The following is a 24,021-nucleotide window of genomic DNA, read 5'->3' as shown; positions in this document are numbered from 1 at the left end:
CTGCTGTATCTGAAATAAAGGTGTAAATAACAAACAGCTCAATTTGATCAGAGTTTTGCAGCAGAGTGTTTCAGAATGACATGATAAATCTCCCTTCCTCCTGTTGTTTTGGGCCTTCTCTTTCCTGCAGTAAACTCAGATCGGACTTCTGGCCATGACTTTAATACAACAGCCCTTAGCTCAGAGGGAGGTCGGGGATGGAGGTATTGCTTGTTTTAAGAGGAAAAAGTTTTTCCTTTCTATAAATCCCATTAATCTTCATATAGAAAAGAAATTACATCCATTTTTGCATCTTCTGAAATGTTTTGTAATTGTTGCTTTCAGGCTTGGCTGCTCACATGCCTATATCAAGTTTCAGCTGGTGAAACAGGAAAGCAATGGGAAAGGTTGGTTAAATTTTATTCCTTCTTTCTCTGTGTGTGCCTATCTCTGCAATATCCCCACGAGGAGCATTCAGAACTTCACAGCTTTTTTTGTCTTTGATTTCACAGTCAAGAGAAAGCACATGCTGGAGATGATGGCAATGGTAGTTTTCCTTCCTTTAAAATGGGGAGAAAGGTTAAAATTACTTAGAAGTGAAAGGTTTAATAGAGGAGTTTGTCAAGTGGAGCCTTGTATTTATTAACTGAGAAGACAAGTTTGCACTGGTTTTTGTGCCACTGCAAACTCCTCTGTAGTGACAAGGGGTTCCCAAATAGTCTGTGGCCTGTGTCAGGCTGTGACAAAGACAGCACAGGGATCAAAGGAGTTTGCTCAAAACTTAGCAGATAGTTTAGGTTGCATCACCCCTTTTTTTAGACCCCCATGGATATTCAGAAACATATTCTGAATCATTGGATGGCTTTTTAAAGGTTCTCTTAAGGATGAAAGAGAAAATGAAAAGCTAAATGGAAAAACAGTGGTTTTTTTTCCTGGTATGTGACAGGTTAAGTTTTCAGAGCAGCTTTCTGCTATCACTTTAGCAAACCATATGCTTAACTTTCAGATTTACTATAAAAAGCCATTTTAGAGAACAGAGCTGACCAGGCTTTCAGGAGGATTTAACATGGTAATAAGTCTCCAATCAAAAATAGCTAAGCAGGCACAAACTGGGACAGGTGCCTGGATTTATTTTTTTTTTTTTTAATACTCATTTTTACCTAGTGCTGAGTTCTGCAGTCAGAACTGAGGGATCTGCCAGCTCCAAGCTGCAGTTGCAACTGGCAGGGTAAGCTGCCCACTCTCCCTTCACATTCACCTTCCATGGAGTGATGGAAATCAGGGGAGGGAAATGCAATCATCCACTGACATGTAATTTCACAATTACCCAGAGCTTTCCTCCCAGCTACGTTTAAACTATGAGATCACTGCTTCTTCATCAGAGGGAAAGTCACTTGTCTGGGGCATGGTTTGGGTGCTTAGTCCAAGGATTTGGGCTTAATGGAGAAAAGGAATTGCCCTGAGATGGAAGCAGTGCCCACCCAGCAGGGCTGTGGCAGTGGAGGAGACCTTGGGGCATGAGTGGGACCTCCTGAAGCAGGAGGTGGAGCCAAGACCAGCTACTGTCTGTCCCCACCATTGTGGCGGTGCAGCAGGGAAGGAGGGGGTGACAGCCCTCTCAGAAGCAGGTCCTGTGCCCTCTTGTCACCAGGAGCTCCTGAACTGAGCAGTTCTTACTCAGGCTTTATTTATCCTCCCTGGTGTCATTGTTAGAAATTTGATGTTATTTGATGCTGTCTCATGACCTTTAGGGATGTGGAGATGAGATGAGGGGGGCCCTGGGGCGAGGGGAGTGAGTGTTCACTAGGACAGGCTTTACCTCCAGAGGTGCTTCCCCTTCAGCAGGGAGGGAGCTGGCAAAGCCTGGGAATCTGCTTTTGCATTGTATTTTAGCAATTTTCCTTTGTGCTTTCCATGTAGTGACTGCTCACCCCCCACATCTGACACCCCAGCCCACTGAGAGCTGCTGAGCAGGGGCAGCAGGGGCTGCAGAGGCAGCAGAGCAGCAGGGGCAGCAAGGGCTGCAGGCACATGGAGCCTTCCCGAGGCTGGGATGCAGTGGGAATGCTCGGGAAGGCCGCGGGATGGCGCTGGGCAGCCTGCGGGGCCGGGGTCGGGGGCAGCCCCCGTGCCGATGTAAACCAGGGGAGTGTTTCCCAGCCTGTTCCCATCCTCTGCCTGGCTTCCTGTTGTATAACCAGCATGTAGGACCATGACTCTGCACTGCTCCAGTGATCTCATTAGGGAGGGGTGATTCCTTCCTCCTTTTTTTGCCTGGGTTTTCAAAGCTTCTATCACTTGACACATGAGGAGGGAGTTGATGTCTGGAGGTACCTTGAGCATTCGTGGCCTGGGAGTCTCCTGGGGAGCAAGCCCAGGCCGTGCTGGCAGCACAGAGCTCTGGCTACAGCTGGGGCTGGAACGGTGCCATCAGTTCCCAGCCGAGGATGCTGTTACCAGAACTCCTCCACCTTGTCAATAAAACGCTGCAAACATCTTCTCTGTTAGCAGCATGACATCATTTTCCAGGGAAGAAGCTAACGATAAAGCCTCCAGCCTGGCAATCTTACCCTTTTTTTCCCTTTCTCCTGCTCGGGAGGGTGGGGAGAACACCCTGAGAGCTCCGTGTGCCACACAGTAGCTGTGCCTGGCTCTGCTCACCCTGCCTTGCTTTCCCCTCCAGGCTGTGACCCTTCCTCCTGCTTTGTTGTAGTTGCTCCTACTTGAAACCTGGCTCTGACTTGTCTGGTTTCCTTTTCCAGGCCCTGATTTGGATCTCCAGCAGGCTCTCCACCAGTCTATCTTCATGCCTTCCCTGGCCTCTAACCCGACCCACCACCTCCATCTCTTCTGGGAGCAGCACTGCAGGCTCTTGCCGGAGGTCTCAGGCCTGACAGCCAAACAAGTTGCCAAATGGACTGTGGAGGAGGTGAGTTACCTGTTCCCTGTTCTGCTCTCCAGGGCTGCAGGAATGCCAGAGCACTCTTCCTCTGGAATGCTAATTGGGAGTCATCTTTATTTCCTACCCTCTCCTATGCAGTGCTCTTCTGTTTGCTGTTCCTGTGCCACAGCTGACTCAGCTGGAGGTTAGACCCAAGGCCCTTTATCAGGGAGGGGAAGGACTCCTGTTAACCCTCTGGTATCCACAGCTTATTCCCCTCAACAGAATTCCCCCCCTCCCTCTGTTTATTTACCCCTCAGTCTCTCAGTCCTCAGGCCTGAAGCATCATTCTGACAGCAGATTCCCTTTCTCTGATCTCCCTCCCCCTCTCCTGTGAATTTGCTGCTGATTCACTTTTACGGTGCAGAGAATTCCAAAGTGCACTGTGCACGCCCATGCCCACTCCTGCTGCATCTCCGTGCCTGATTCCCTGGGAACAAAACTGCCCACAGCCTGACCTGATTTCTGGCAGAGGTAGCTGTGCAGCTGGAGATGTGTCTCTGCAGCTCTTGAGATGTCTCCTGTAATTAGGTGGTATGTGAAAAATCCAGAGTGTTTTGTGTGCTGAGTAGTTGGTTTTTGCCTCGATGCCTTGGGCATTAATATTTCTCTCTGTGCTGGGGAAGTGGTGACAATTTGGATGCTGGTGCTTAATTGCAGGGCATTTAATTCCAGAGAAATGTGCTGTAGTGTTGTGCTTGCAGGGATGCAGGGAATCTGCAAAGCAGGAAAAGGTACTGCTGTTCATGATGCAGAGAGGATCTTCAGAGACTTTTAGAAAGTGCATTTTCCCTAAGTGCCTCTTAACATCAGATAAATCCAATCTTGACTTTGCTCTTCATGCTGTAGGAGTGGTAGGAATCTGGTGGGATTGCAGTGATGTGGGAGATGGGAACCACAGCAGTTGAGAAAGAGACAGAGCAATTAGTGTTGATGTTTTAAAACCTGGTCCTTTTTTTGTTGAGTTGTTGTGGTTTGGTGGTAGTGGCTATTGGTTGGGTTTTTGTGTTTTTTTCTTTTTAATAAAAATGTGTTAGAATTAAATTCTTACTGAGGAGGAAAAAAAATCTGTGAAAGGTTTACTGTTCCTGTCTTTTAGAGAAAGCTTCCAGTGATTTGTCCAAAAGGTCTTTTAGCAAATCAGTGAAGTCAGAAGCAGATAATCCTCTGACATGATAATCAAAATCTCTTTCTTTTGGATAAAACAGGAGGCTGCTTCATGGAAGTACAGTGTCAGGATCCAAGCCAAATAAAATTTGTCCTTTGCAGTTGACCTTTCAAACAACTGCTGGGTAAATTTAACTGGGATATTAGTTTGATAATGGATGAGCAGGGACCACAGACATGGATGCAGGGCACTGGATACCGTGATTCAAACCCAGAGTAAACTGAACTCTGCTGCCGTCTGAAACAACTGAGGAACTTTTGGCAGCCTGTAGCAGTGTGAATGGCACATTAAAAACCTCAGTTGCAGCAATGGACTGGCTAAAGTCATTACAGGTTTTATCTTGAATTTCAGTAAAGTGGGTCTGGTTTTGCAAATTGTGTTCATCACAAATTCCCAGAGGAATCAATTCAGGCTCTTTCTGAGCACTTGCAGGATCAGCATGTGCAGTGCAATGTAGCCAAAGGTGTGGGAGTTGAAAGCAGCAGGACTTGCTGTGTTTTAGGGAGTCCAAAATACATTTGGTCTATCGGCGTTTGGGCTCCCAACATCTTTCTGCAGGGCAAACATTTGCCTTTGGGTTGTGCTTTGAACTCTGCTGCACAAAGGAGTCCATTCTGCTGATCTGAAACAGGAGCGATGGGGGTGTAAAATTCTCCTTTGGTTTCAGGCTGAAGAGCTGTTCTTATTTTATAAAACCCACATGAAGGAAAAAACCGTTTCTTTAATTCTCTGCTGGTTGAGAACAGCTGAAATGGCAGAGCAGCAGTATTTAGGGGCCCTCAAGCTAAGAAAGTCATGGTAACACTGAGCAATCAGTAAGAGTAGTTACTTTAATGCAGCTTTGGTATTTATTGAAAGCTTCCTGTCATGTTTTCAGAGCACAGACTATTGACTCATGGAGGAACATTAGGATGTGCTAGAGTTGTATTGTTCGTTAGTTAATCCTGCTTCAAATGCTAATACCTGGGGGGGGACGGACGACTGTCCTTGTGCCAAGTGTGAGTGGTTTTCTAAATCCCACTTAACTCAGCTCCTCTCTGTGGCCTCAGGGGGGTCAGTCCTGCAGTAGCTGTTAAAGGGCTGTGGTGTGGGGCTGCTTTGTCACCACGAGCCATCAATCCTGTGCTGATCTCAGTGCATCTGCCACACATCGGCACCATCCAGAAGGGTCGAGTCCAGTTTCCAGGGTGTTTTCAGGATTACACAAAGCTCTTTTTCAAGCCCTTTCCCTTCACCAATGTGCTTTGAGAGTGTGAGAGTTTCCAGCAGGCAGTTCTGAGCTATGAGGTGGTTACAGCAGGAAGGGCCAGCAGACTTTCACCTCCTCATAGAAAAGCTCTGATCCCACTGAGATGTTCCAAACCTGTCCAACACCTGTCCCACCCTCACTTTGAGTCCCCCCAGACTCAGCCCTTCCCAGGGTTCAAGGCTTTTCTGCCGCCATTGTGGGGTTGTATTGGTTTCCTGGGGTGTTTTGTTTTTGTTCTCCCAAGCCTCCCTCATCCCTCAACTGCCCAATCTTGGTTTGGGAACCCTCCTCAGCAGTGACAGCCAGGTAGGTCCCTGTGGTTCAGTGGTACCTGGGGTCTGTCTCGTGTCCTAGGGACCTTCTCTCCCATTTTGTCCTCCTGCATCTTCCTTCCCTCTCTGTTCTCCATTCCTGGTAAACCCCAGGGTTACTCTTTGTTCAAGAGGCCTCTTCAGTGGCACAGGGAGCTTGCAGTGTCCCTACAAAGGACTTTGGGGCAGAACAAAGGTCTGTCACTCCGTGTCAGTGACAGTAGCCAGAAGCAGTTGTACACGGAAGGATACAGGAGAAAGGCAAGCCCAGGTCATTCCCTGGAGATGTTTGCCAGCCTCTCAGTGCCACACACACTAAAGAGCACTCAGCTCTTGCCCCGAGGGTTCAACTATCTTTTAAATTCTCAAGGAACCAGACCTAGCAGCAAGATTTTAATTTGTGTTTTAATTATTAGCAGACAGACGGGGGAACTCGAAAGTAATATTTTGTTATTGATTACTAATAGGAGTTTACAGTTTTAGAGAAGAAAATTTGGATTCGCTGCCTGACAGAGATGTGGATTTTAGGGGTTCCCTTTAAGATGGAGTAGAAGAGGAGGACGAAGAAGAGGGATGTTCTGCTTTCAGGTTACATAACAGAAACCACGGGAGTCAGAGCTGCTCCTGCCAGGGCAGAGCAAACCTGGAGGGTACTCTGAGAGCCCTGTTCCTGCCTGGCTGGAACTGGGGGGCGGGAATGACTCCAAATCTAGTGGTAGGATGATCTGAAGGTGATTTAGGAGAGACTTTCACAATTCCGAGTTGAAGGGAGCCTGTATGTGACAGTGACCCCTCCCAGCTGTTCGTTTGTGTGCAGGGAAGAAATGTCACATCTGCAACAACTCACATGGTTATGCCTCATGAAGCAGAGCTGCTGCTGCAAGGGAGCATCCAATTAACAGGAGATGTTTGATCTCATTACGCCTCAATATCCAAATCTCCTGTGAACTAGTGAAGCTGCAGCTGGAGAGGACAATGCACATTAAGTCGTCCTTGACTGCACACAGGGCTGCTCCTCACACTCCTTGATGTTACATAATGTAACTCCAGGGCTGCTGCATGACTCCAGGGAGATTATTCCAAATGTTAACAGATTTCTTGCTTAGAAAGGTTTTCCCTAATGTGAAATGTAAAATTAACTTTTACTTGTTTAATCCTCTTGGTTCCATGGATCCTGTGCACCCAGCACAGATTAAATGAAACCAAAATTCCTTTCCTTCCCAGCTCTTCTGCCTTTGCATGTTGTAAACCAGCAGTGCTCATTCAGTTGGTTTATCTTGTCTCTTACAGGCATGTCATGTTGGGAAACTGTCTAAATCCTTTTTTCTTGTTAGTTTTACTTCCCAACAGTACTGTAGAGAAAGTGAAATTGTGAGCGAATTTAAAGTAGTCTAAGCCATATACAGCTTTTAATCTGGAAAAATAATGTTGATTCTGTGAGGGTCTTTTAGAGGAGTGAGAAACTGGATTCCTACAGGGAGAGAAAAGGTCAGATGGCAATAGGGGCAGTTATTGGTAGTAACCAAAATATGCAGAGGAGTTGCAGTAACAATCTAGCAATGTTTTCCATCTGTATCTTTCATTAATGTGAGAGTTTTGAGTGTTAAAGTTTTAAAAATTCTTTCATACAGAACTCTCATACAGAAATAAAAGGGGTTTTCTTGATGGTGTCTCGTTTTAATTGTCTGTGTTTCCTTTCTCTCACATACAATTGCAGGTGGTGAGCTTTATCCAGCGTTTACCTGGCTGCAAAGAACAAGCATCTGTGTTCAGGGAAGAGGTAAGTGGGGTGTGCCCAGACCCTGTGCTGCAGATCCCTGGAATTAGGGCAGAGAGCTCAGACCTGCTCAGCCATGTCATTGCAGAGCAGTGGCATTTAGGAGGGAGCTTCAGCATAGAGCTGAATTCCACCGTGGCTAATTGCATTCTGCTGCTTTAAATTTCCCCTGCAGTTCCAACCACAGAGCTTATGCTTAACATCCTGTCTTGGAACGTTGTGCCATGGGTTTGGCACTGCTCTAAAGATGCCCTGTTGGAATGGTTAGTGAGGATCTCATTTACTGCCTCTAATGAGGACATGTGCCTGCTTCTCCTGGGGAGCCTGCTAGGCACAGGATTTCCCAGGAATTGCTGGCTTCCTCCGTGGGCTGGGATGAGAGTAGGAGGGGAACCTTTCTTTTTGACAGGCAGGGGTTGGGAAGTCAAAGCATGTCCTGGGTGAGGTGTGTCCTGTCAATAATGCCACGGGCTGGGTTCTGGTCCCATTCCTGGTAAGTTCACCATGGCCTCTGGGAGGGGCACAGGGTGTGGCTGTCCTGGTTTTTGGCACAGCTCTGTAAGTGGATCACAAACAAGGATCTGTTGGGTGCTTCAGCTTCCACTTACATTGCAGGTAAAACTCGGAGGTTCTTTAGGAGCCACTGATGAATTTGCACAGATGCACTTTGTCCTGGATTCATCTCACAGTGTGGGCAGCTCGTGGGGGTGGGATGCTTCCCTTCTGTCCTGCTTAGGTGATTCCCCACCTGCAGAGCTCTCTCCAGCCATGGGCACCAGCCTCAGAAGCGTGTGGAACTCATAGAGTGAATCCAGAGGAGACCACAGAGATGCTCCAGGGGCTGGAGCCCCTCTGCTCTGGAGTGAGGCTGGGAGAGCTGGAGTTGCTCACCTGGAGAAGAGAAGGCTGCAGGGAGACCTCATAGCCTCATCCAGTCCCTAAGGGGGCTTCAGAAGAGCTGGAGAGGGACTTCAGATGAGGAGTAACAGGACAAGGGGCAATGGCCTTAACCTGAAGGAGGATGGGCATTAGAAACAAGTTCCTCCCTGTGAGGGTGGGAAGACCCTGGCACAGGATGCCCAGAGCAGCTGTAGCTGGCCCATCCCTGGAAGTGTCCAGGGTGAGGTTGGACAGGGCTTGGAGCAGCCTGGGAAAGTGAAAAGTGTCCCTGCCCAGGGTAGGGGGTGGAACAAGATGAGCTTTAAGGTTCCTTCTAACCAAAACCATCCCATGTCCTCAGAGCTCTCCTGTGTGTCTCTGAGAGCTTCAGGAAAGGGCTGGAGTCACTCCTGCGTGGCAGTGACTGGAAGGTTTGTAATCACTGTCTGCTCCAGAGCTGGCTCCCTTTCAGGGAGAGTCAGGCTGCAGTGCATTTTGTGTATTTATGTATCTGTGTTTTGTTTTCCCTTGTTTTAAAAACCATGCAGGCACACACAAAATAGGAGGCAAAAGAAATAGAGGCTTGCAAAAAGCACTGTCCACAGTGTGACAATACAGTAGGGTACTCGTGAACTGAATATAGTGGGAACAGTGATATTTGTTTAAATGAACCCATCTTTCACTGTAGCTGAGTGTAAAAGGGATTTCTAGGGAAAGTGTATTCAGAGGTGAGATACCAGCAAATCTCGTAAAAAATCCAACCATTCTCCTTGTATTTTATTTCTTCTGGTCCTTAACACTGACTGCTTTCTGGTTCTGCAAGTGCCAAAGTCACGATCTGTTCTAATCCTTATTTTCTGCAGCCTCAAAGTGTGATTCCCTATGCCCGATTTATAAGGGCTTGTGTTGTTTTGCCAATTTATGCTCAAACCACACTGTCAGTTTGAAATTAAAACTCTTTTAGCAGTTTGGCTTTGGCCAGAATACAGGTGGGAGTGACAGGAGAGCTGAACTCCCCTGCACTGTCCAGGATCAGCCTCCAAGTGCTTCCACTTGTGCTATCCAGTCCAGGATAAACAAATCCTTTGCAGACTCCCCTTGGTGGGGGGCTGGAGGGGGATAAGTTGCTGCGTACATTATGAGTGAAGAGAACAAATTGTGCACAGAATTCTAAAACCCATCCAAATAAGATGGAACAAAGAAATGAATAATAAAGCACAGACTTGCTTCTAGGTCCAGTTCAGGGCAGGACTGTTTAAAATAAGCAAGTGTGAGGCAATGTGGTGAAAATGAAGCATAGGAATAAATAATATTGGACACAAAGCCATTTTGAAATGTGGGGCTGTCTTCCAGCAGTTTTCGGCTCGTCTTGACTCTGTTATTTAATTTAAGCAGCACAGTCCCATTTGTTTCAAGGTATTTTTAACACCTTCATTGCAGCAGTGTAGACTTGAGGCAGCTTGAAAAGAAGATGAAAAGACATGGTGTGAGCATCTGTGGACTGGGAGCACTGCTGTCCTTCCCAGTGGAGGAATTAACTTCCCAGTTTCTCCCAGTTACTTAAGTGGCAGTTCAGGTAACTTGCTGAGGGTCTCTTGTGTGGTGAGAGGCAGGAAAACCAAATCTCCTGGCTCCCAACTCTTTGCTTTAATTATGCGTTCTCTGAGTTTACTCATTGTTTTCTCTTGAACCAGGCATTGACATCCGAAAATATTCTAGTTGAGAAGACTACAAAAATAGCAGAATTGTTATTCTGGCTAGTCTGAGTGTCCAGTGCTGTGTGCTGCACTGGTGAGCATCAAGTGAGAGGAGGAGATGCTGTCAGTCTCTGTAAATGGACTTTAATGGAATAACTTAGGGAGACACATATTGTTTGTCTGTGTCCATTAATCTTTGGCTTCGTCCCTGCAGCATTTGGGGTTTATATTAATTATATCTGTGTTGTCTCTGTGGATGTTTTTGCTCAAGTGAATTTTTAACCTCTTCCAGAAACAGTGTGTCATGATTTCACTCGCTGCTACCTACAGCATCTTGGATTTTCACATGGTAGTATGTTCATCACTTGCTTAGTTTGCATCCAATCAAATGTATCTCCTTGTTGATGGATTAGGAGACTCTTATTTTTCCAGCCATATTGAATCTTCACCATGCCTTAGTCTATACAGCATATGGAATCATGGAATGGTTGGAGTTGGAAAGGCCCTTAAGGCTCATCTCATTCTACCTCTGCCAGGGGCGGGACACCTGGAGCTTCTCATTTTTAGGGAAAGTACTGTGAGATGAATCTGTGTCCCTTGGAAAGGGGGCATCATGGGGTGTGGGGGCCAGAACAAGGCAGGAATCCCAGAATGGCCAGAAGCAGGAATCCTGCCTGTCTCTTGGTGGTTAATCTCTGTCCTGTTCGTGTTCCAACCTCCAGCAGATTGACGGTGAGGCCTTCCTGCTCCTCAAGCAGAACGACATGGTTAAAATACTCAGCATCAAGCTGGGCCCTGCCCTGAAGATCTACAATGCCATCCTCATGTTCAAGTCTGCAGAAGACAACTGAGAAGAGGCCTTTGGTAGATCCAGGAGGAATTGACAGGGAATAGATCTTCAGCTGTGAGCATTACAACACACCAGACAGGTGGATTGGGACTCAGATGTATTTTAACTAGAACTTAGTAAAAATGGTTTGAGATTATAAAAATCCTGCCACAGTCTGGAATATGGGGCAGCTTCACTTCCAAGAAGAGGACATTATTATATTTTGTAATTGAATTTGGTTTTGATATACCAATCTCTTTTTGAGATCGAGAAGAAACCTCCAGTTCTAAGGGGAATCCAGGGTAGCACTGTGGAGCTGCACAAGCAAAAAGAAAGTTTTGAGACACTGGCTTTGTGTCCAGTGATAGTGCCTGAAAGACTGAGTGATCACCAGCGAGATTAATGTGTTCTTTATAGTAAAAGAGAGAGAAAAAGATGCGCTTCAGAGCAACTCCCCCGTATCCTTCACTGGTGTGACTCAGGAGCTGACCTTTTCAGGACTGATTGTTAAATTCCAGTTTTTCCTACTGATCCTGGTTGTTGTGATGCCCTTGGCAGGAAGGGAGCATGGGCAGAGGGTTTCCATCAGGGATGGCTTGCACTGGTATTGCCAGCAAGTAAAATGTCCTCATTGCCTGTCAGGATGCAGGGGCACTGCAGGTGGGCTTTTGGTAGGCAAAGATCCCATAAGGGCATCTGCTGCTGGAGACAAAGAGATGAATTTAGTTGTAATTCTCCTATCAGTGCTTTTGTGCAGCTCCCTCTGGGCCAGGAGCATCTTCTGGCAAAATGGCACAATCAGGAACACTTGGGAATTGGTGTGTATTCCTGCCCTCTCCACTGTCAGCCAAATGCTAGGAACACGAGTTGGAAAGCCAGCCGTGGCCTGAGTGTGTGTGTAAACAGATTTCCTAGAAACAAATGGCTTTTCTTTTGAGCCATCCAAACTGATGAATGTGAAGTGCTTTGGCCTTCTGCCCTTGAGGTGGACATTGGTATGTTCTGCCAGAGAGCTGGAGGGCAGGGTAGCAGCTCCTCTGCTTCTGGGAGAGGGGCAGGCAGAGCACACAGGGATGTGAGATTGGAGAGGAATCAGGATTTTAACAGCAAAATGCAGGAACAGTTCCCGAAAGAGAGAGCTGCTGTGTGTGGGGAGAGGAGTGGAGCATGGGGCTGTGTTCCTGCACATGCAGCCTGTGCTCTCCTGGGTGGTTCCTGCTCCAGCAGAGCAGTTTAAGGAGCATGCCCATGTACATCCTGGGTGGGGGTTTCCACGTGGGTACTTCTGAGCTGTCCTGTCCCCACGGACGCCCTGGCAGTGAGTCCTGCTGGGCTCTGCTCGATGTTCCCACTTAGTGCTGGCAGCACCAGCTCATGGCTCTCCCTCTGGCCACTCTCCCTGCTGGCTGGCTGTTCTAGAACCACCTCAGCTCAGGCAGCATTGCAGCCTGTAGCTCAGGCTGAATCCTGTGTGTGGGAGCCCTTGGGAGCGCTGGGGATGTGTCCTGGTGCTGCCAAACGCACTCTGCCCTCAGCCTCTGCCCGGCTCTGTGGGTGTCTTGGGCCACTGCATGGTGACGTGATCCATCACAGCTCCTCAAACTCCTTTGGCATCTCTGCCACCAGTGTGGCTTCCCAGGAGCTGTCAGGAATAGAGTGAATATGCTGTTCATGACTGTGTGGTGACACAAGGAACACACTTGTTCCCCCTTCCTGCATCACCCACGTCCTTTGTCCAACCCTCCTGCTGCTGAGAAGGTTATTGTGACTTGTCTGAAGCAGACAGTTCCTTAAATTGAAAATAGAATCCACACCACTGAAGCCATTCAGTCCTGGAATAATACTTAGAGTAGTTTGTTTCCGTATTATTTTTTAATAAGAATTTAAGGAGTTTAAGCCTTCACAGAGAAGACACAGGTTTGGTGGGATATTTAATAGCTGAACCATTAAGTATCAGCCAGGCAGCTGCAGGGGAAAAATTTATTGCAGTGGTAAGGACTAGCAAGGGGGTGAATTTAGTTTATTAAAATAAATTTTTAGTATGATAACCAGGGTATTCACCAAAGAGTCACATTCCTTTATCCCACTCTGCACATCCAGTGTCAACATTAAGACTTGAATTGTAAGTGGCATGTCCTTTGACAGAAGTCGCCTTCTGGGCAAAGCAAAATGGTTTCTTGACAGCTGGAACAGAGGATCCAGAGCTGGGCTGTTCTATTCCTGGCTCTCCACAGAGTTGCTAAATAACCCTGAATCCTTCCTTGCCCCAGTTTCCCCGTCTGTGACACCCAGCCAGGTGGGGCAAATGCAATTTTGCTTTTTTACTGTTTCAAGCAAGCAGGTCGTGCCAGATTTTCTGTTTCACCTCCTTCCTTTGGGAGCCTGAGTTGAGGGACAGCAGGTTGCCTCTAGCAGTAAACCAAAATATAATATTAATTCCAGTTCTTCTACTATATATAGATGGAAGATGAAGAGAATTGGTTAAATAAGCAATGAGATTCTAGTCAGTGAAATTATTCAAACAGAAGAGAAATCTTTAATCCTTGGGGCTTCTGAGCCAGCTGGATCAAAGAGGAAAATGTGTACTTGGAGGTTGTTCAGTGACAGCCAGCACAGTGATTTCAGCAGGGGGGAAGGAGGAACCTTTTAGGGATGGAAGAAGGAGGAATGTGCTTCTTGTGCCTTTTTTTGTAATCTGATAATTGTCTTTGCAGAGCAAGCAAGAATGTGCACACATCTATTACCCACTCCTTTCCCAAATATAGCTGTATTCCAATAAAATCCGGCACTTCGCAGGACAAAAAGACTTCCAGTGTCTTCACTGGACACATTTAAAACTCCCTGATATTTGCAAGATAGAATAAAACCGAATCAGCTCATCTTTTAGTCCCAAAACTTAGGAATTCATCAGTTGCTGGTGCCATTCTATTTGTGTCAGGGAAGTGTGAGTTGTTCCTGCTGCCTGTTCCCAGTCCTGCTCCAGGCCTGTGGCATGGCCAGAGCTCTGCAGAGGCCTTCGGTTATCTGATGCCTTGTGTAATTTGTAATGAGCACTTTGAAGCAAAAATCTAAAAGTTGCAGCTCTGGGGGGAGCAAAACTGAAGCTGGTTAATGCAGCTGGGATTGGGAGGATTTCAAGTCTGCTAGATGTCAGCAGGAACCAGTTGTTGGCCCAGCCTAACCCAGAAGTCTCTTAGCAATACAGATATATTCCTTAGAAGCAGCTCAGAGCTGTGACAAGTTCCCATGGGCCAGCAGTGCAATTGGGAATTTCCAGTTCTCAAAATCTTATTCCTGGCTGTGGTTTTGTTCCCTTACTACTGTTTTTAAAATTCAAAGCAATCAAAATTTTTCTCCTTTTCTCTTTTTCTCGTTGGCTGGGAGTCCTGTTATATTTTTTCTGTGCCATCACCAACAATTATCCCCATAATCCAGTAGCAGCAAATTTCGTCTGTGGGTAATGAATCACATTAAATCAGACATTTGGTGTCGCCGACAGCAAAACTCCTCTGCTGAAGGAAAAGCCCAACACTCGGCCCAGGGATAAGCTAGTTCAGCTGTACAAGATTTCCTGCCCACTACTTTTATGCCCTGCTTAGGGATTTATACCATAGAGAGCTTTAAAGTTTTTGACATCCTTCCCCAATCATGTGATGAGCCAGCTTATTCTGGAGATTCCTGTTACTTGAACTGGAAGGACGAGCAGGGGAAGGGAGCAGGGGCTTGGCTCAGCCTCAGAAATGTCTGCTTGTTTTAAACCAAATACTTGAGCTTTTTGACACTAGCCATTACCTTGCGCTCCACCGATGCTTTCCTCTGGAAATGTGAATAAAATTAATCTAAGTTCACACCTGGTTTGTTTCTTCTGTGTGTAGGGCTGACCTCAGCAGTGCTTAGGGAGACACAAGGCTGGCTGCCCTGGAGGGCTGGCACTAGGAAGGTTTGGTCATCACATCGTTGTCCTTCCTCTAAACCTAAACGTGGCAGTCACAACACAAGGCAGCATCTTCCTTTTTCTCTCTTTTGTCTGTATCTCTTATCTCCATATTTGAGTTCTCTTTGACATGTTCACAGGACAGCACTGGTTGCTGCAGCTGTGCCTGATAACCAATTCCTCACTCTTCTCTGCTGCTCCCAGGTTTTAATCATAGAATCGTGGAATGGTTTGGGATGGAAGGGACCTTTTAAAGACCATCTAGAGATGGAGTAGCTACAGCTGCTCTGGGCAATCTGTGCCAGCCCCTCCCCATCCTCACAGGGAGCAATTCCTTCCCCAGATCCCATCCAGCCCTGCCCTCTGGCAGTGGAAGCCATTCCGTGTGTGCTGTCCCTTCATGCCTTGTCCTCAGTCCCTCTCTGGTTCTCCCAAAGACACTGCAGGCACTGGAAGGCTCATGGTTTCCTCTTGAATTCCTTAATCCCTCGTGGTTTCCTGTCACAAACAATCGCAGAACTCTTCATCTTCTTAAAGCAGCTCCCAAAGTTGGGTTTTTAACTAAAACTAGCAAGAACTTGTTCTCAGTATAAAATATGTTAAAACTGCATTTTGAGTCTGTTTTCCCTTTCCTTAATGCCCTCCTGAGCTTCTTCACTGTGTCTATAACCATGGTAATTAACTAACCTGTTTCTGCTCTAATCATAATTAGCTGATAAATTCCAAGCCATTCTCTAATGTGCCCCAAAACGAGGCATTGAACTTTTCCTCCTGCTCCTCCCCAGGGGTGTCTGGAGCTGCACCTGCAGCAGGTCACTCATCCAAGGGCAGAGGGGCCAAGGCTACATTGGCAGCTGAGGTTTGCAAACCTTCTGAAACTAAAAATATTGGAGAGTTGGCTTCCAGCCATAATTTCTAAACTATCCCATCTTCGGGGTAAACATTTGCTCTCCTTGGTTTTTCCCTTCCAACGTTTTTGCTTCTATTTAAACCGTGGCTTGTTTGCTTTTGTTACCGTGATCCGATTCCTGGTCTGGGGAGCTGGGCTTCTTGGAGCAGGCTCAGGAACATCAAATGCTGCTCTGTACTCTTGTTAGTTCCCTCGGGGCTGTGCTGGGTTGTGTGGCTGTGTCCTTGCACTTAGGAGAGCTGAGTTTCTCTGCAGCAGCGATTTCCCCCCCCCCGATTTTGATGGAGAAGTTTGAGCAAAGCAAGGAGCATCAATCACCCAAATGGCTGATTGCATTTGCAGATTATTCTGCTCAGGCAAACATGGAATTTTTTTGACCCAAGTCATATTTCTCCTTGGACAGGGAAAACTTGAGGTTGATCTTTTTGCCTGCTCAAGTTATTCTTTCAGCCCTGACCATGCTGTCTGGGACTGGTTTGTCCCTTGTGCCAAGACCCATCATACAATGCTCAGTGGGGTTTGCAAATTCACTGGAGGGACTGGAGGTGCCTCTCATTTTATCAGGTAACCTGCTGTTAGCTGTGGGTGTACAAGGAGGGGGATACAGCTTTCACCTTCTCATGCTGGCTGGATCCAGCACCATCCTGGTTTCCACAACAAACCTCATCTGACAACCTAAAATTCTCAAATCCTACAACTTTCTCAGGAGCAGGAACTGTAAAGACAAACAACTGCACTCCCTTGACAGCCCAGCCCAGTGGGAAGTAGGATGTGGGGATGGATGGAGAGGGAACCTGCTGCCTCCATCCTGCACTTTGCAGCTAATGGGCAAATTCCAGCTTCAGGAGAAAAAATGAATGGTGACATTAGAGAAAAGTGGAGTGTTGGAGGGGTTCAAGAGAGCTGCTGTGCTCTGCCCAGACAGCTGCAGAAGTGCCAGACCTTTCCCAAGTAACACTCCACTATTTATTGATGTGGCCTGTCACTTCCCCTAATATTTTTTTTCTCCTTGCCACCATGTACAGCCTCAGCTTATTAATTGCCCCACGACAATTTCTCCTCTCTACATTATTCACCATCCAGACACCTCTAATGTAAGCAAGATATTTTTTTGAGTTGGATACATTTGCTTCTGGAACATTTCCAGCTGTTTCTTCATGAAATGTGCTGAAGGCCTTTGCAGAAGGATATCAATGCCAGAGCCCCCAGGAGTGCTGGATTTCCTCCAGGAAACCCCTTCCCACCCACTCCCATCTTGGACCAGGGCACTCAATCATGTGTTCTGTACTCAAAAAAAGGGTTATGGCTTCACCATCATGCAACTGGTGCCCTCACATGTCATCAGCAGTGGGTCCTTCTGGGCCAGAGAGTGGCTTTTTGCAGCAATTGAGGGAGCTTTTTAAACCAGGGCATTGTCCATGTCCCTTTCAGCACTTGAAAGTTGAGTCGACTCAGATTCCCCGGGTGTTCAGAAATGCTTCCAAAAGGTTGTTCCAAACGGAGGTGGTTTCCATGGGGTCATAGCTGTGCTGGAATCCAGCATCTCTGTGGGTCGGGGTTGCTTTGTGCATGCTCCTAAAACTCAAGAGGGATTTTCTGCTCCAGGCTCAGGTGCCCGGAGCCCGCAGCCCCAGGGTTTGTTATCCCTGGCAGGAGCAGAGCAGGGGAGGCTGTGCTATGTCTCTGCTGCTCAAAGTGGGACCACACAACTATTCAATGAGTCTCCAGATGGTTTTCACACTGTCTTGAGCTCGTCTCTCTCATGGGTGGAATTGAAAAAGGCCAGAGAAGAGCTTGGATATAAATTTTCCCATTCCCAAGCATGTCTGTGCTGCTGGTTGATGACTGGGGAAGGTCTCGCTCTTCATTTCAGAAAAAACACAACAGCTGAAACATGGATTTTTGTTTTCTTCCCCACAAACGGTTATTTTTCTCCTCCTTGTGCTTTGCCTGTGCACAACATGCTGAAGGAATTAATCACATTAAATCTTCAGAGCTCAGTAGCATATTCTCCCTTTTTCTCCCTGTGTTTTTTTTTCTCTCTCTGGCTCTGCCCTTCCCTGTGATGTTTCTTCCCCACCAATCAATTCTTCATGCAATCACTTCATTCTGCCACTATCCCATCATCCTTTTCATGAATGCTGCGTACACACGTGAGCCCATGGGCATCCCCTTCTCTTTACCACCATCCCTCCTTCCCAAGACCATCCACTCCCCAAATGCCCCTGACCCTGTTTCCCTTCCAGGGCTGGTGGGTTGAGCACCAGAGGACAGGGTGTTCCTTGGGCCTAACCCGGTAAAGGCAGACCCACAGATTTCCCTCCAGCTCCTCCAAATCCTGTCACAAAACAGCAGGAAGATGCTCTTGGGCAGCAGCAGTGCAGCTCCACCAGCCTCCCCTGCTCCCACCGAGCCAGGCTGCAGACCCTTGCCATGGCAGAAAGCCCAGGGTAAACCAGAGCAAGCAGCACAGGATCCACCCAGCCCAGCTGGCGGCAGGAGCCCTGCCTGTGTCCCCAGCACCACAGCCAGAGCCAGGAGTGGCCCAAAGCGAATGGAAATCCCACTGCACTCCGAGGGGAGAGGCTCCAGCGATGACACTGGAATCTGTTGGGATCCCTGTGCCCCCAGGGTGCTCCCCAGCTGGAGATCAGGCTGGGCTGGAAGCAGAAAGGCGCCTCGGAGCTGTGGCTGGTGCTGACGAGAGCGATGCTGGCGGCTGCAGCATGAGCCATGCTGCTCATCTTGTTGCAGCAACAAGTGTCCAGCAAAGACACCTCTGGGAATGCTTTCACAAGGCATGGGAGGTCTCTTTCCCACTCACCATAAATCAGCCAGCAGGGTTTCTCTGTCTTCCTTGCTGCTTTCTCTGTTTCCCAAGATTTTGCAAAACTCTAGGCTGAGCAACCTATTTGGAAGGAAACTGCCCTAAACAACCCCTGAAACAGGCAGTTGATAAAGGAAGCATTTACATTTCAAATAAATAAAACATTTTTGGCTTTGGATCAAAACCAAGTTGTGTTCAGTGTTACCAGTTTCAGTGAGTCATTTCTTTTTATACCCAGGCAGTTTCTCTTATAAAATGTGCATGAGGACTCATTGTAAGCAGGGCAGGAAGCAGACTGTGGGGTTTTTTTACTATTGCACAAGGTTTCCGCGGGACAGAGCCACCAAAGCTTTTCTCTTGCCTTGAAGCTGGTGCTTGTTTATGTGTGTTTACAAGCAAATTCCATTAAGAACCAATAGTGATGTTGTGGATGGCTCCATTGTATGTTAGCACTGTATTTCCAGCTGAATGTTGCAAGTAACTCTGTATCCACTACAAATGGAAAACCTTTATAAACTTGAATTGGAGCTTCTGATCGTGGAGCCAAGGAACTTTCTTGCAGGCAGGATAAAAATAGAGGGTTTGCCCCTGTAACTGCAAAGGAAAGGACTGGACATGAGCACAGACAAAATAGTCCCTGTCCACTTGGAACCACTAAGAGCTTGTGGTGATAACCAGGAGGAGAATAATATGTTGATGTCCCCCAAAAATCAATATCTAGCCCAATTGGATACTTGCCATGGCTCAGCCATGAGCTTTGGCTCTCACCCACACTCAAGAGGTGCTTAAGCAGCACCAAAAACATCAAACATATAACATATTGTTATATCAAACATAACTTTGTAGTGAGGTTATGGAGCTCCTGGTCAGTGCTGCAGCCCAGGTCCTCCTCGGGAACATTCTGTCACCCACGGGAGATGGATGTGATCTTCCTGCATGAGCTTTGCCAGTGGGAAGAGCTGGGAGTATGTGTTTTAAGTCCTTCAGATTGTTAGAAAGCAGGTAATTAATCTTTGAAGAGGAATGTGATACATTGAAGTGAATTCTCCACGTGCTGCTTGATCTCAAATCCTAGAAAGAATCCAAAAGGAGCTACAAGGATGCTGAAGGGTCTGGAGGGGCCACACGAGGAGCGGCTGAGGGTACTTGTAGTGTTCAGCTGGAGCAGAGGAGTCTGAGCCCGGACCTCAGTGGGGGCTGCAGCTCCTCCCGAGGGACAGCTTCCATCTCTGCTCCCTGGGACAGGGACAGCAGCCAGGGAAGGGCTGGAGCTGGGCCAGGGCAGGCTCAGGCTGGAGATGAGGGAAAGGTTCTTCCCTCAGCCAGAGGGTGCTGGGCACTGCCCAGGCTCCCCAGGGAATGGGCACGGCCCCGAGGCTGCCAGAGCTCCAGGGATGGACAGGGGGGATTGTTGGGGGGTTTGGGCAGGGACAGGGACTTGATGGTTCCTGTGAGTCCCTTCCAGCTCAAGACACTCTGGGATTCCATGATCCTCCAGGGTGCTCAGCCAGAGCAGTAGCATCTACGTCCCTTAAGAAGATGTGTCTGGTCAAGATCATCCACCACTTCCCCTGAAATAAGATTTAAAATAAGAGACCTCCCCTTCAAAGAGTCAGCTTTGTTTAGCAGTAAAATTGATTAATTGCTGGCAGGGATAAAGAAAACAAAGTCTCCTGTTGATCCCACGGGGTCAGGCTCGTTCTGTCAAGACACCCTGCGAACACTGCGTGCTCTCACCTTCCCTTGCCCTGCTCTTGCTGTGCTGCTCTTTGCTTTGGACCCTGAGGGACCATCCTGCTGCCTGGTCTGAGAGAGAGGAGCATCACCCAGAGCGAGCAGGGACTGCGGGAGCTACCACAAGGAGTGTCAGCTGCTCAGCATGAGGGCAAACGAGGACAGGAGCTCCAGCCCGAGCCTGTTCCTGCTGCACCGAATGCTGCCAGCTCTCATCTCCCCTCCCTGGCACGCAAAGGAGAGCTGGGAATGAGATAGGACAGCCTGGATGTGATCTGGTGTGGTCCACAGACGCGCTAGGCACGGTCAGAAGTCAGATTTGTCTCAAGTGGCATCAGCCCTCACAATGCTGAACGTCTTATGTGAGGTACCTCAGCTCCAGCGCTGGACACAGGAGGAATCATCATCTGATGAAATGAAGGAATCCCCTTCTCGTTACACAGTTCTTTTGGGATTAGATGTGTGGAAATGCTGACTTTCTCCCTTAACCCTCAGAAGAGCCCAGTAGACGGCTGATTTTCAGCTGGCTGAGGTCAGGCGTGGTGAATCCCTTCAGACAGGATGTATGGAATGCTTTCCATACTATTTATTGCATCTTTTATTATAATAACACGGCGGGATTCTTCTCCTCTTTCCTCTTTCCTCATGCCTGCTTGCCCAGGCTCTGAGCATGATTAACCTAGAAAGGTTCCTTGCAATGTTCAGCAAGTGCTGGATAACTTTAGGAAGCATCCCCAGCCAAATGGGTGCAGAATGTTGTGTGGTAGGGCTCTGTCCTCACAGGACAAGAAGGTTCCTTAATTCACTGCTGCTCAGGCAGCTCACTTAAATCCATAGATGGAAAAAATCAGTAGTTACATGTGAGATTGTGAAATAGACCCAAAAGAGTGAAAAAAAACCACACTGATATTCCTATGGGAGCTCAGATTCATCAGGACTCATAAAATCACCACTTGAGCTGTGGCAGAGTGTTAATTATTCTTTTGCCTATTACAGCCATGTGTGTCATTGCTCCAGTTCCTGTTAATAGGGTTAGCAAAGTGCTCTCCCAAATGGCACCTCCTTTTTTTCCCTGGATTTCAGTGACACAGTCACTTGGAGACTGGATCCAAGTCTTCTACTTAACACAGTGTCAAAAATCATTGCTTGTCAGATGATCCCTTTCCCCTGGGCCACTGATGCCAGAAGAGTTTGCATTGTTACCTTGGGAGAACTGCAGGATTTGTGAGCTGATTTGTTTCTCTTTTCTCCAGAAAATCACCCCAAATTTCATATCACCTCTAAGAAGATTAAGCAGCATTCTAACAGCTGAGCTCCCTCTTGGTTCAGGATTCCCAGGAATTGCTTCCCTCTGGGTGAGATCCAAGGCCAGGGCTGTTCTTCAGTTGCTGTTTAATTAGTTTCTAAGTTCTTCTAATGCCCGTGTAGATCTACATAAATTAAGTTCAATAATCTCTATAAGCATTTCTGTAAGGAATAGAGCTTTGGAAGGCCCCATGGCACAGATTTCCCTCCCCCCCCCACCCCTTGGAGGACGTCTCCTCCCCTCCCTGTTTCTTCCCCTTTTTTACCTTGTTTTTAGCTCCAGCTCAATTTCTCTTGCTCTGTCTGAGTCAGGATCTCTAGCCAAACACTCCATCGCAAGAGGGCTGGAAATAGATGTGGTGAAGGGCCTTGGGTCCTTGTGGGTGGCTCAGGCCCCCATGGGTGACTGGGACCCTGGTGGGTAGCTCAGACCTCTCAGGGTGGCTCTGCCACCACCCATCTGTGCTGAGTTCTACCACGAGCCTCTGTGGAAAGGAAAAATGCTGCTTTTGTTTCCTCTGCAGCCCCCAGAGAGGCTTTAACTCCTGAACTTGACTCCTTGGCAGTCTTCAGCTGCTAATCACACCCAAAAGTGCCTGCAAATATAACCAGTGGCAAATGCACAGATCTAATCATGCTGGGGAAGGGGAGAGGTGCCATTTAGCAGCTCTAGGAAAAAAATCAGCTTTCTTCAGACTATCAGTCCTTGGGGAACGATAGCACATGCAATATTCAGTGAGACATGGAAAGCTACACAGGAGTACCCCCAGGAAAAATCTCACTGATGGAGATGAAGCTGGAGAGGATCAGAGGGCTGGAAGGCCTCAGCCAGAGCCACCATGTCTTGAGACCTTCACTGACTTCCTCCAGCTCCTGCTTAGAGTGGGAGAAACCCACAGCCTTTCCCCACCTCATGATGGTGTTTTGCACATCAGAAGGGTTCCCACACCTTGGAATCTCTGTGGGGAGCAGAAGAGGATGGAGGGGAGTGGGCACATGGGACAGGTTGTGCACGTTGCCTCTCTGCTCTCCGGAGAAGCCCAGCGCAGCCCCAATCTCATTACAGCATTTTCCATAATACTAAAACATGGACATAATTATTACAGGATTTTCCATTACCCAGTCTGTAATTGAAAACTTACTGGGACAAACAGTGTCAGGTTCCCTAAATGAAAGTTATCCCTTTTGCTCCCAAACACCCCCCCGCCCCAGTTTCTTGTTACTTCCACTCATTCCCTCATGGGTCCCTTTGCTGGTGTCTCCTCTCTTGCTCAGTCCTTAGGTGGCTATAAAATGTCTTCATTTCTGCATTCAGCATGGCCTGATCCTGTCCATAGGGATTTTGGAGAGTATTTTTCATGGTTGTTGCTGCCTTTGCAGCTGTGACCATCCCAGGACTGGTGCTGGGGCACTGGGCTGCAGCGACTCGCTGCAACTGTGGATGCAGAGCGTGGTTTGGGATGGGCTCTGGGAGGTTTGGTGTTCCCGAGGTAAAACTGAGCACAGCGTGGTAACTGCTGTGGTTTCCCCTCTGGAATTCCCTCCAGCATCCAGCCTCCTCAGCTCTGCTCCGTGTCATCAGCGAGTCCTTTACAGAGACCTGTTGGAGAGGAGGGGTGAAAACTCCCCCGGTGCCAAGGAACTCAGCCGAGGGATTTGAAGTTTGCTGAGGTTCAGGGGCAAGAAGCAGTCTTGCTCTGGAAAGGGCTGGGCTGTTTAATTGCAAACAGCATTCCTGGCTTCGCTCGTAAATGCCTCAGCCACCCCCTCCAAACCTGCCGAGCAAGCAGGAGCTCCCAGGGTCTGCAGTGGCAGCAGAAGCTTCTCCCCAAGAGCCGAAGCACAGGACGGGGCAGGGAGAGGCTGAGCCATCCCATGTCCACGCCAGGCTCCTTTGGGCAAAAGCTAGGTGCAAAACCCACCTGGGCAGCGCTGCAAGGGAGGCACGCTGGCTTCAACTGGGGCTCATTCCAATGTGGGGCTGCTTAAACAGCGGGAGGGGCCGGGGGCTTCGGGGGGAGTTCTGTGTGTGTGTGTGTGTGTGTGTGTGTGTGTGTGTCTGTCTGTCTGTCTGTCTGTGTGTGTCTGTGTGTGTCTGTGTCTGTGTGTCTGTGTGTGTGTGTGTGTCTGTGTGTCTCTCTGTGTGTCTATGTGTCTGTGTGTCTGTGTCTGTCTCTCTGTGTGTCTGTGTGTCTGTGTGTCTGTGTGTGTGCTCACGGTGCAAATGGCTCCTCTTGCCAGCGGTAATCGCTGCCATATGGAGCACGCAGAGGATGCTTGGCCGCCAGCAGGCACAGCCCGGTTCTCACGATCAGTTTAAGCTGCAGAACGTTCTTTGTGAGCCCCTTTTCCCCGCAGAGCGGCTGTCTGGAGGATGTTCACACACTGGGGGTGTTGCTGGTGTTGGGAAATGAAATCTCCTGACGCCACTGGTTTTGTGCCCCATCCCCAGTGCCCAGGGTGATGCTCGGAACACCAGGA

General features: G+C 48.1%; 1 protein-coding gene across 6 annotated transcripts in view; it reads left to right on the top strand.

Annotated features, from left to right (window-relative positions):
* The window catches only part of LOC106859996 (lethal(3)malignant brain tumor-like protein 3), a 42,186-nt gene extending 27,508 nt beyond the window's left edge, over positions 1–14,678 (top strand). For 5 of the 6 annotated variants that reach the window (XM_088178097.1, XM_014887611.2, XM_088178099.1 and 2 more), the window contains 4 exons: positions 325–386; positions 2,742–2,908; positions 7,366–7,428; positions 10,724–14,678. In XM_088178097.1, the coding sequence (XP_088034223.1) occupies positions 325–386; positions 2,742–2,908; positions 7,366–7,428; positions 10,724–10,852 (421 nt within the window). In that variant the 3' untranslated portion in view covers positions 10,853–14,678. The remainder of the gene's footprint in view (positions 1–324; positions 387–2,741; positions 2,909–7,365; positions 7,429–10,723) is intronic. The other variant, XM_088178100.1, reaches the window with a different exon arrangement.
* Positions 14,679–24,021: the final 9,343 nt, after the last annotated feature.

Source organism: Sturnus vulgaris, chromosome 24 (assembly GCF_052056855.1).
Source record: "Sturnus vulgaris isolate bStuVul1 chromosome 24, bStuVul1.hap1, whole genome shotgun sequence".
Taxonomy (NCBI): Eukaryota; Metazoa; Chordata; class Aves; order Passeriformes; family Sturnidae; genus Sturnus; species Sturnus vulgaris.
Note: the sequence above shows the minus strand (reverse complement) of the source record. Positions and strands in the feature narration are given on the sequence as shown.